General features: G+C 32.3%; 1 protein-coding gene across 1 annotated transcript in view; it reads right to left on the bottom strand.

Moving 5' to 3' along the window:
- The window catches only part of LOC126820885 (tetratricopeptide repeat protein 8), a 47,748-nt gene extending 35,165 nt beyond the window's left edge, over nucleotides 1-12,583 (bottom strand). The window contains exons 1-7 of the mRNA XM_050549036.2: nucleotides 12,397-12,583; nucleotides 9,379-9,560; nucleotides 8,613-8,772; nucleotides 6,713-6,847; nucleotides 6,105-6,190; nucleotides 5,340-5,538; nucleotides 3,945-4,084 (exon numbers count right to left, since the gene is read on the bottom strand). Of these exons, the coding sequence (XP_050404993.1) occupies nucleotides 3,945-4,084; nucleotides 5,340-5,538; nucleotides 6,105-6,190; nucleotides 6,713-6,847; nucleotides 8,613-8,772; nucleotides 9,379-9,560; nucleotides 12,397-12,498 (1,004 nt within the window). The 5' untranslated portion in view covers nucleotides 12,499-12,583. The remainder of the gene's footprint in view (nucleotides 1-3,944; nucleotides 4,085-5,339; nucleotides 5,539-6,104; nucleotides 6,191-6,712; nucleotides 6,848-8,612; nucleotides 8,773-9,378; nucleotides 9,561-12,396) is intronic.
- Between the last annotated feature and the right edge of the window lie 732 nt (nucleotides 12,584-13,315).

Genomic DNA, 13,315 nt, shown 5'->3' with positions numbered 1-13,315 from the left:
AAATATTTATTACCAGTTCAGTCCATTAGTCCACCAAATTTTTGAAATATGTAAATGGTTTTGATCATCCTGTTAATATCATCTGCTGCAGAGGATGCTAATAAATTGCTAAATGTTAACAAATTTTGAATTAACCACTTGTTTGTATACTGAACGGAATTTAACCATTTTTGTTGTTTGCAATGGATGCAAAAGTCCAGCAAATGACAATCAGACACATTAAAAGAAATAAATGGGAAATTTAGATGGCCATAACGTAGAACTGCTCTGCCTTTTAGTCTGCAATATTGTGCCTGTAATGTTCACAATTGCAAGTAGAACTAATTCAATTTTCTGAAAAACTTGTTGAAAATGTATTTATTTATCACATGATAAACAGAACCAGTTTTATATAAACATGTCTTCTTCATGTAAACAGATTATGACAACATATTTCTACCCTCAACATAACCATACAAGATACACTCCATCATAAAAACTCTTGTCTCTATTAATATTGATATATTATAATTATAAGAAATTAAACAACAATTTTACTGTTTCAAATTTTAAAAATCAAGTGACTGAGATACACTTTCCCACAATTAAAGGAAACAAGCCAACAGTGAGTCCGACGATGTCCCCCACCAAAATCCCAAAATAAATAGATGATACATATTGATTAATTGCACAAGTATTGAGCAATCAAACTGGTTACCTATACTTAGTCTAAGCATAAAATGTTCACGATTAAACTCAGTCAAGGTTTTGATGTACCTGGTAGTGAAACTATACACTAAGTTCCATCACTCTCCATCAGTTAGAATCAAAGTTATCTTGTCCCAAAGCATCAACCAATGAAATCGCCTAGCTCTGCTTAGCTTTAGTGGGAAATGTTAATCATTCAAGTCATTCACCTAATGAACATCTACATCAAGTTTAAACATTCTACCCCAATTAAAAGCAGAGTTGTTATGTTCCAAAGTCTGACCAAAATGCTCATTATCAAACTTGATGTAATGAAGCTATACACTAAGTTTCATCACTCTCACTTAATTAGAACTAACCTTATTGTGTCCCAAAGCATCAAACAATTGAATTGCTTATCTCTGCTTACCCTAAGCAAAAAATGTTCATCTTCGAACTCCATCAAGACATTCACTTAATAAACACCTACACCAAGTTTGAACACTCTAGCTCAATTAGAAGGAGAGATATTGTGTCCCAAAAAGTGTGACAGACAGACAGGCAGGCAGATTTTAATAGTCCCCTGCTTCTTCGAAAGGTGGGGACAAATATGTTCATCAAATATGGCATTTGGAAATTTCCATTAGTTCCTATGGATTAACTACAAGCATCTTTATTTATCTATATTTATAAAATAATAATTCTAAAATCTATTTCATACATGTCAGTACATTCTCCATTTTCCAATATTTTCATTAACTGACTCATTGTTTGATAAACCTATATTATGCAAAAATATATTTAATTTTTTTAATATTAAAATGGTTGTTGACAATAAACTTAAATCCAACCAATTTAGGCTTGTTCCTTATTAACTTGGATCCAATATAGTGTCGATCTTAATGAGATGACAGAACCCTGAGGATAATGAGAGCACTTTTAACCTTCCGCCCTCTATAATCTTTCTTTCATAATTTACAGATGATTTGAGCTATTGTTATTAATTCACTGACTTCTAGTTCTATTATATTGGTACAGTTCAATTTCTATTTTTAGACAATTTTTCATTGTCTCATAATTCATAAAAAGCATGGTTTACAAAGAACTTTCCATTCTCTCATAAACAGATGATAAAGATATAAATGGATTAAGGGGTAAATTTCTGCCAACATTATGTCCGTATTTTTCTGACATTTGCCCTATTATTAACAATACACAAAGACTTATTGTTGTTGGTCCATCCTCATTATAATAACTCAACTATTAATTACAAAGACAAATACCATTTATTTTTCATATAAAATAAAAAAAGAAACACAGCCTTTACATCTGTACTAACCCGAACATAGTCAAATTTTGACTTGGACATTAACAAACCTACTACCTACATTAATATTCAGATTTAATGACCTATCTTTAATTTTTTAAATAAAAATCTGGAAAGGAATTTCACCTGACAGCATTTAGACTGTCAAGTCTGTGGCAAACTTTACTAGTTTCAACCAAATACAAACAGTATGAAAACACTAATTCTGAACCACAATTTAATTTTGTTGAAGAATGCAGCCTGCTTCAGAGCCATCAGATCAGAGTAAATGCTCTGAATCCAATTTTTGAGTTTTGCATTACTTCTAAATATTTGCTTACCCTGTCCAAAGAAAAATTAGATGTTTATTTCAGAAATAAAGCATGGGAAAATAAACTTTTTCTCCCATTATCAGTGGTAATGGTATTTATGATGTCTGAGTGCATGTGATTACTGTCACACATAACTTATTCATAAACAATTGATCAATTATTCTACTCCAATAAACAGTGCTTATTACATAAAATGCACAATAAATGTCATGAATTTTCCGGCAAATGAGTCACAAATTCTTTAATTTTCTTAAATATGCATTATGTAAGATTTAGATAAAGAGCTGGCCATTCTTCCTATAACAGTTCAAAAATAGATATCTTTCAAATATCATTCAAATTACTTTATTCTGAGCTAAAATCTTGACCATCTGATGATATAGAGAGTTGATTATAGTCTTGTTATGTTAATAAATGTTCTGTTTTTGTTTTGTTTTTTATTATGTCTATCAATTTGTTCATAATAGAATTTTTATCTTCCAACTATCACTAAAAACATAAATAATTTGTAACCTTTGGCCATCTAGGTTGTCAAAATATTAATTTCATTACAATAATAAACAACATTATGTAAAAACATATTATTATCTATGTACGCAATATAACCTACAATAAAAACACTTCCTTCAATCTATCTAGAGGGATATGATTCAACACTCATCAGCTATGTCATGCAGTTCCGTCTGGGTTTTTTTTTCTTCAATGAGGTTCAAAAGGATACATTGATAAGTCAGATGAAGTGAACTGAAAGGAATGTTTGGCACTTAATGAGCAGAGTTTAAGCTCAAAGTTCACTTCTGCTACACAAAATATGGATGTCTTGATGCATGAGAGTTAAGAAGCAGTTATCCTTAACACAGAACTTGAGATGAGAAAAGATAATATTAGTCCTTGAATGCAACAATTCAAGGGACATAAATCCAAAATTATTTCCAGACTCTTTTTTTTTCATAAAAGACATGTAACAATTTTATTTCTCCAATTGGCTTATTATATAAAAAAAATTACCGGTATATATAATTAGATTAGAAACCTCATCTCTCCACCCTCCGTGTTTGGTTTTTAGCTACACTAAACGGAATTCAACTTTCAAAATATTTAACTCTCTTCGGAAAGAACTGTCAGTCATTTGGTTTATTTCCTTTTATTTTTTTAAGTCAAAATGAAACATCAAATAATCACAGCTTGGATGAATTATTAGGAGTATAAATGACAATGACATTTTGGCTTTCACAAAATCAGTAGTGTTACTATTTCAATGCAAAGAAACCTTTTAAAGACGTACAGAACAAACTTAAAATGACCATATAAGTTTCAGTCTTGTTAATCAGGGAGAAATTCAACACCACGTTACTATGTCGCGTGCCATGAAATACTGTCTAATTTGTTAAAAAATAAGATTTCCCTTCTCCTAATTTTATTGGAATGGTCAATGGATAAATTAGGCATAGACATTTTTAGCCGGAATTTTTATTGACATTATTCTAGTTGCTGCCGGTGACAAGTAGATTTTTCCTACTTGTCATTTGAAAATGTTACTTGATTCTCTGTATAAGTTATACAGTTAAATAAAGATTTGACCAGATGCACCTAAAAATATCCATGATCTATCTGTTTGTATGTCAATGATAAAATATTACCTGTAGAATTTGAGAGCTACTTCTGGTTGATCTGTATAAAAATGATGTGTTGCTATACAAGCTATGGCCTCCACATGCATATTATCAAAATGTAAAACATCTTTATAAAATTTCACAGCATCGTCCAATTCATTTAAACCCTGCAAGACAGAAGATACATAAAAGTATAAAAAACTTATATGTTCAATTTGAATGTACTTAACTCTTTCTCTGCGGCAGGCAACTATATTCGATTGGACGGGTCGCTGCGGCAGGCGACTATAGTCAACAAATTTGATGTAAAAACTTTAGTACAGGTGACAAAATTTTGTACAGTGCGGGAAAGATGTCACTAATAATAGACACGGGTGACAACACTATAAATGGCAGAAGTTCTTTGTTAGCTTGAGAAAAAAGTCTTTATCGATATATTTAAGTGATTTTGAGCAAAATCATCAAGACAGAATGGCATCAAATAAACGTATTTCGACGGACAAAGCTATTGAAGATAGATTCTAGATCATCAGAATATGAAGATTTTGACTCTGATAACGAAGTGAACAATTGACGACAAATTCCAATGAAGAAACGTGTTTCGTTTGTAGTAATTCTACTGGCATAAGGCATAAGCGTAAACAGACTTTGTTGTTGTTTTTAATAATTATTCTATATATATAATTATTCTATATATATAAATAGAATAAACAATATGGCTAACAAAATCATCGTACCTACATCAAAATTTGATTTAAGACCCAATTATATATTAGTAAGGTGTCCTGAAAATTTCATCAAAATATTTTCATTGTATGTTCAGATATTTAATTTCAAGCAAATTTTTGCAAATTAGAGCTATTTATAGCTAAATGGCTTAGCACTTAGCCCTGCTGTCTTTTAGTGCCACTCAGCAGCGAAAGAGTTAATGTATTTAAAACTAAGGAAGCAGTTACATATACATGTAAGCTGATGCAGCTTGTTATCGTATACTATATTTATCATATAAATTCTGTGAATTTATTGAATAAAATATTGTCTAAATTCAAAACTAATCTGTTCATTCCAATTATTGTTTTAGAAGCATTCAGTTCTTATCCAATGCTTCATAAATAAAAAGATAAAATAGGAGAACTGCAAAACAAAAGACAGACAAAATTGACTAAAAAGAGGGCCAAATTCCATCTGTAAACTAAACACCTGGTCCAAGAAAGTGGTAATTAACATGGCAATTTGACTGCATATTTGTATCTTTGACAATTCTGATCCTAAAACCAGGCCTCCATAACATAAAGACAAATTCCATATTAAAAGCTGTGTTTCGAAATATTGAGTGTTTGCTATTTATCAATATTTACAATAATAGGACCTCACTTCTGAAACCTAATCTCATTTCATCTAATTTTGCATCATATATATCACCTCATGTATTCTGGCTATTCCTGTCAGTAGAGTTGTTTCCCCTGGAAATTTTTCCAAGCCTTGTTTATATATATCTACAGCTCTAAGTGGCTGATCTAGTCGAACGTAAACTTTACCCAGATATAGAAACGAATCAATCATCTCCTGTTGTTTGATGGCCGATTTTAATTGTGATTCAGATTCTCGGAACATACCTAGTCTGCAAAGATGACAAAAAGTAATTCAGTGAACAACGAATTAAAACCCTGAAGATAATTTAATCCTTAAATACAGGGTCATTTTCTCCCATCTAAATAATTGAAAGAACAATGTGAGCCTAAATAATGCTTTTCAAAATAAAGTTGTATAGGTATATCAATATTGATATCATTACAAAGCCCCAACATCCCACTGATTGGGAAAAATAGTAATTGCATAACAAATGCATAACAACAGAAAAATTAACAAAAGGACAGGTGAGATATAGCTTTGAACCTTTTGTAAACTAAACATAAGTATGTACAAAGTGACTTAGTAAGTATATAAATGCATGTTTTAACAACTACTGAAACAATTTACTTCATTTAAATTTTTAAAATTGTGCATAACCCAACGGTAGGGAAATAAAGAAAGAAAAAGACATAATTCATTAATTGTGGACAGTGATATATCTGTATGTTTAAAGATGATTATATCTGTTGTAATGTTTTCCAGTGTGAATAATGATGGAAGGATTGACAATATTACAAAACAAGTTATATTCATTTATGATCAAGAAAAGATTACCTGTAGTAACATTTAGCAAGTTGAACTTTCCACCACCAATCTTTAAACTGACAGGCCTCTGTTGCCAGTGAAGCCAATTCTAATGCCTAAAAGTATCATGCAAAATAATATTGAACAACAGATAGACTGTTACATATTTTATAACAAATTTTTCACATTATTGTTTGAGAATCTGTTCACTGTATAGGTTTAATATATGATTTTCAGTTAATACCACTGATTGCCATTTGAGGGATTTTAAATCCCTTACAAACTACCACACTATGAAAGTTGAATCCCTAACTAGAATATCTGTCCCAAAAAATGGTATTTACAAGATGTGATGAATAAGCCAGCGCCACCTGGTTAAAATCTTTTAATGGGCCTCCTTTTAATCTAATTGGATCCAAAAAGAGAGATTATCTATACTTGATATTTCAATTTTATCTTCTTAATTAAATGTTAAATAATCTATTTTAGTATATTTTAGCATGGATTAACCTGGGAAAAATTAAATAAATAGTGAAAAATTAAACATTATCTGAAAAAATGGAAATAACGTTCATCAGTATTAAATTCAAAATTTTAAGATGCAAAAAATGCAAAATAATTGAAGTGTATTTACTAACATTTCTGACATCATTTTCATGATGAAATATATACTCAAACAAAGCTTTAGCTAAATTTGGTCTGGCAGCATATTTTGAGAAATTTAATCTTGCTAGATTAATGAATGGTCCATCAGGTGTAGACAACATTGAAGCCTGAAATAATAAACAATTCATAAATAAAATATTTTTTAAAAATATCTGTCTACACTCAAATTTGGGTTTCTTACTTAGAAATGAAATGGGGTTTAACATCCTACTTTTCTGTACCAACTAGACTAATGAAGACTAGTATAGAACATACTGTGTGCTATGTATGATGGGAAATTTTGCCAAGATATCTGCATTTCCACCAAGTCATCGTTAAATTCAACTGCCAAAGGTTTTTTTTCAATGCACGTTAACATGTACATGGGAGCTCTGTTTTCCGTGCCATCCAAATGACTATACACTGTTCCTTGGACTGATTCTACTACTCAATATATATACTCTTCAAAAAAAAAACCGCATAGCCCATTTATCATCATTTTTTTATTTTAATGGGATTGTTGTTTCCATAAATTTTATATGTTTTTAATGTCATTATGTAAGGATAAAAAAATTCATGATTGGTATTAAATCTAGGGTCACTAATTGTGACTGGTCATACCTTTTGCCGAAATTTATTTTTGCTTGATTGCACCAAGACACATGAGTTTAACAACTTCGCAAGCTATTCCCATGAAACTCAAATCTAAGGCCTTTAAAATCCTGGGATTCTCGGTTTCAAAATCAGTTGCTCGTGTAAACAAAAAAGAGAGAGAGATGGGGTTAAACGTCCACTCGACACAAACTAGGTCATTTCGGGACTAACACATGGTTCAATTTTATTTCAATAATTCTTTAGCAGTGGGCGGAAACCGGAGGGCCCGGAGAAAACCCACAAGGTTGGACACGTACAACCGCGGAATCGAAACTCCGCCAGATGACTCAATGACAGACCGTATGATACAGCGAGCGCGTGCTAACCATTCAGCCATTCAACCCCCCTCATGTAAACAAACAACAAGCCAAGTAATGCCACATCCGAATGAAGACCTACGCAACAACGCTATCGGTCGCTTACAAGCAGGTGAATCCCAGACAGATGTAGCCAGACTGCTGAATCTTTTTCCAGAGTACCATCTCTCGCCTTTGGGATAGGTACCGACAGCGACGTTCCACACCTGACTGCCCGAGCTCAGGCCAAACAAGAGTGACCTAGCCTGCCCTGGATCGTCACATCCGGTTACATCATTTACGGAAACGGTTCACAACAGCGACCTCTACTGCAGCTGCAATTCCTGGACGACGTAGGATCTCAGATCAGACGTCCCATTAGAGCTATTGTTTCGAAATACGCCAAAATTGTCAAATCTGACTTTATTGGATTCAGACACACAGGGTATGACTAAAGTAACACTGGAGAACAGTTTGGTTCAGCGACAAGTCGCGGTACCTGTTGCAACGAGGCAGTGGTAGACCGAGGGTATACTGACAGTGAAATGTCACTATTCGTGTCTTTTTTTTTGAAGAGTATAGTTGTTTTAGAGATTTTCACGATATTGCATGTAATAAGCCATCATACATTTTGAATCAAAGATAGAAACCTAAATATCTATCACTAACAAATCAAATGTTCTTCATATTTAATTCAGTACTGTGGGAGTAGTATTACATCTAAGAGTAGAATATTCAATAAATCCATGACTTTTTCAATATTCAAACATGTGAATGATCTCACTATACTTGATTAATACAAAAAAACAGAAAATAAGATGTATTGGATTTGCTACAGAGTGATAAACTAAAGTCTGTAGTAAAATCAATATCAGAAATACAATTCAATGGGAGAAGTAGGTTTCTGATTTTAGACTGACATGTATGAACTGAATGAACTTACTGTCCCAAGTCTTACAAATCTTCCAGAAGCACTTGTAACAGGTCTTGCTGTGTGCGCTGTACGGGGTGTCCTAATGGCTTGTTCCATAGTACCAGGTCGACCAGACTGTGTACCTGGACGCACAAACCCACTAACAGGACGACCTGAATTAGTAACTGGTCTGAAAAAGTATAAAGGAACAATAAAGTAGATGATGACATATAAATATTGTAAAAATCAAAAATACATACTGTCTTTGTTTATTTTAGGCAAAACAGCTGTTCGAACAAAGGGCATGGTAAATGAGAACTATTATTAATTCTATTTCTATGCACAATTTGTTAATTCTATTAGGCCTATAAATACAAAGAAAACTTTATTCTTGTATTAAGTCTAATCTTCTCTCAGTACAATGAGTACACTATTTTAAATAATAAACAAACTCAATGAAAATTCAGTTTTACAGAATTTATTCGCCTACATATTCATAAAAATGTATTTGCAGTATCAGCCTTTGTTGTGTTCGGTAGGACTAGCGAAAATACATTGCTTCAGCTAAACCCTTAAAATGTGTATCATTTTTATTATACATGAAGGGATAAATCATAAGCTCCATTAAATCATATTAAATCATAAGCCCCATTTCTAGCTCACACATTTTGTAAATCAAATTGTATGGACATTTCTCCAACCTTTTAAAGTTTTTGTGTTTTATTTTCTTTAATGTAACTAATAATCAATATATTGAATAAAAATCGCGAAATAGTTTTGAAATACATCAACTTACCTTACACCTTGACTAGGTAGTCCTTGACCTGTGCCAGGTTTTCTTAAAGAAGTACCGGGACGAGCTACAGTGGCTATAGCATTGTCATCCATAACCATTTCTGCTATACCTTCTTCATCAACATCTACTTCATCGACATATACTTGACCTGTTAAGGCTCTTGTCTTTAATGCCCATGCTGACTGCAATAATAATGGAATTGGTTTAACATATTGTCAACACACTACAGTCATTTTGAGATAATTTTCCTTTCAATGGCTATGTGTGCAATGTGAGGGTGAAATCTTACCCAGGCAGCAACATTTCAGCTTAAACTTTTTTCAAATTCCAACTGCCAAGGGTTATTTCACATTCATGCCAATGTACGCAGGTGGACTTCAATTTTAGTCCCATCTGTTCAACCCCACAATCGCCACTCATGAAAGGTGAGAACCCAGGGATTTCTAGGTGAGAAATCAATCTTCACGCTCCACAGAAAACCTTGACAGAAACAATAGTCTAATTTCCATCACATTATACGGTAAATATATTCAAGTTCGTCTCCATTTCATCAGTATAGCCAACGTATACTTTTTTATCCAGCTCTCTTAGCAGATACTCTATTATTATCTGAAAATCTTTTCCAGAGGTTAGGAAAGGGCTAAAACAAAACATGATTTCATTTATCAAATTTTTGCACTATTATAAATGTTATAGACAATCCAATTTGTGTAATTGTATTAGATTACCATCCAATATAATAAAATACATGTAGGCTATAACAAATAGTTTTATTATGTTAAAGAAAAGAGAAAAATACAAAAGGATTGTTTGATGTGTTACTAGAATTGACAAACAAATGTGTCTCTTTTGGTACTATGTCACCCATTAAGGCTGTGGACTGGAGTAATGTCATCGAAAATATTCCGAAATCATTTGTCGTTATTTCTTACCATAGCCCATGTCAAAATCAATAGAACATCCATACAGTACATTGTAAGTAGTGATCAAAGACTTAAAGGAAAGCAACTCAGAATTATACATTTGGTCACATTCCTATATTGTGCAAGTGACTTCGAAACCAGTGTTAAATCTAGGACTTCTCAAAGAGTTCAAGGGAACCCAGAAAATTTATGTCCGGTAGGATAAGATTACGGATCTGTATTTCAGGTAACAAGCCATATAAAGTGATAGAATTCATAATCTGAGCTGTAATTGGTGTGGATTCAAAATACATTCTGACGTAATCGTAAAGCATATCGAACAGGTAGACTTAGCAACCCGGAAAAAAATCTACATTCTAAATTCTATAACATCACGACATAATAACTACTAAACTAGGATGTTTTTATTCACTTCTAGAAGAATTTATGAAGTAAATTACCATCAACGTTACACCATTATTTAATACTACAATGGAATTTAATCAAGACTTTGCCATTTAATAGAGATGCAGGTTTTCCAGAATTGTTTGTTTATATTTCAGGTATCTACATGTATTCCAATTCCAATGCATAAAAAGTTCTCTCTTGAAAAATCAAAATATTCACTAATATTTTCGACTGACATCAACACAACAGTCAGAGAACCAGTCACGTGATGAACGAAACCAACAAAAAATTTCTACTAAGGGTTATCACGTACGGTGCAGGCTGGGTGAAATGGGTGCAGGCTGTTGCAATCAAAATCAAGTGCGATCATTACGATCGTTTCAGTTTGGGCAACGAATATATCAATTACATTGGAGGTGATTAATATTGAAACTATTGCTTTCAAACACACGGGTAAGTCTCTAATTAAATATTTAAAACAAAATGTTTTAAAAGGTAAAGTTAAAAAATTTGCAGAGATTGTACTAGAATGTAAGAGACAGTAACAAAATAATGGAATACGGGCAGTTACATGTATGTGTGTGAACGCTCAAACTCAATGCCAAGTTTATAGTTTATTCTTAAACTAAATTTGAATTGTCGTAAAAGTAGTACCGAAAACCGTTTCGATTTGCCATGCCGTCACCCCTATATATACAAAATGATATTTCCTGAAGATTGATGTAATCAACTTCCATTTTGGTAATTTTCTGTGTCAATTTTGTGGGATTTCAGTTTTTAAAGAAGAACGTTTTTATTTGTTGGGGATATTTAGTTGTGCAATAGATTTTATTTAACAGGAGTTGATTTCAAACACACAGGTAAGTTTATAAGTAGTTTGTTCATAATCGAAGAAATCCGTTTAAAATTTACAATGGTTCAGAGACTAAGTAGTTTATTCATTATCGAAAAAATCTGTTTTAAATTTACGACGGTTCCGACAATAGGTGACGCGAAATCACGTGCGTGTTCTAATTCTAATTCAAATCATTTAATTATGTGGTAAGGTTTCACCTTTATTTCAATTTATTTCAACAACATATATAAAAAAGGTATGAATCAATTTGAGATACGAATGAACTAGGTGGTACGAAACAGCCTGGTCACGAAACGAGACAAGCGTAAACTAAAAACTTAAAGTACTGGTAGCTAAGTCTCTGACTAAATATCATCCAAAATCTTCAACATTGAAAACACAAATTATTTGTCTGTTTAAATCAACATTGATGTTGTGATCTTACTGGGAAAAGATGGCCTTCTGATATCCAATATAAGACAAAATAAACATTTTACAATTGGTACACGAATCGTGTACCATAATGCGTTTCAGCACTATTTGTAATAAGGGACTCGAAAAATGAGGCTAGGCATATTCCACAAGTCATGTCAAACGGTGACACTATATTTTTATTTGGAGAGCATGCGCAATAAATACTATCGGCGTAGACTGGAATAACCATGCAGACGCTAGAGATTGCCATTCGATTGAGACTTCTGGTTTTGCCGAACCTAACTGATTAGAAATTACAGTAAAAACAGAAACGATTGAATGTAAATCAATTTATATACATTCATATTACATTATTGTATGCGTTGCGACCCATTTGTGTCAATTTCTAGGTCCCAAATATTATTATTATCGATTTAGCTCCTTCTTTGGCTTTAATACCTGGTCATAAGGATTTTTCTCTAGTAGCTGAGAACATATTTCATCACATTTCTGGTATTTTCGCCTTCTGAAGTAACTATATGCCAAAAACATAGGATCCATGGCAATATTTGTCCAGCAATGTTTTATTTTACGAAGTCATGGGAATATTTATTTTTTTTGTTGACGAAAATATTTTCTTCTGGAGTTGTCTTCCTTCTAAACAAAAGTCTCTTTCATCCAGACAAGTAAAATAACTCTTCAATAGAGGCTAACTTAACTTTTCACTTTTCAGCAAATTCAAAGTAGAATCAAATAAATAAAAATAATTATTTTATGATGAGTCAACTTTTAAAATAATTTGATTCCATTTTCTTAACAATAAAAAGAAAAACAGCCCAAACTTGAAAAAAAGGTTAACTCCCTTTGCAGTTCTTTAACGTTTTGACGTCCGTTCAGTCGAATGAATAAATTCATGCTTCAAAGTTCAATATTCGTTTGTTTGTTTTTCATTTTCGTACAAATTGCTAGTAATCGAGCCGTTTTAATAGTTAACAGAATATTTTGTTTTCTTTGGATAAAAAGAAATAGTTATATTTTAAAATACTGTTAGATGAATATCTAATGTCGAATAGATGCGCAATTCTATCCTGGTATTAAAAGATAGTTTCACACAGGAAAATGGGAACGGATGCTTTGCTGTTTATATTTGCCTTAATCGATGAAGCCACGCTGTTATTTCTCGCTGTATATTTCGTATCCTTTTGTGATTAATTATCATTTTGTTAATTGGGAATGGAACCATCATTTTAATATGTAGACATATTCACTTTCCCTTTGCTTAACTTTGCTTTGCCTGTACAGTGTTAATACTGTTATTTGTAATTATTTTTAAGATAGAGATAGACCGGCCAAAGGAGCTAAACTTCTAGGCCTAACT

Source organism: Patella vulgata, chromosome 5 (genome assembly GCF_932274485.2).
Source record: "Patella vulgata chromosome 5, xgPatVulg1.2, whole genome shotgun sequence".
Lineage (NCBI taxonomy): Eukaryota > Metazoa > Mollusca > Gastropoda > Patellidae > Patella > Patella vulgata.
Note: the sequence above shows the minus strand (reverse complement) of the source record. Positions and strands in the feature narration are given on the sequence as shown.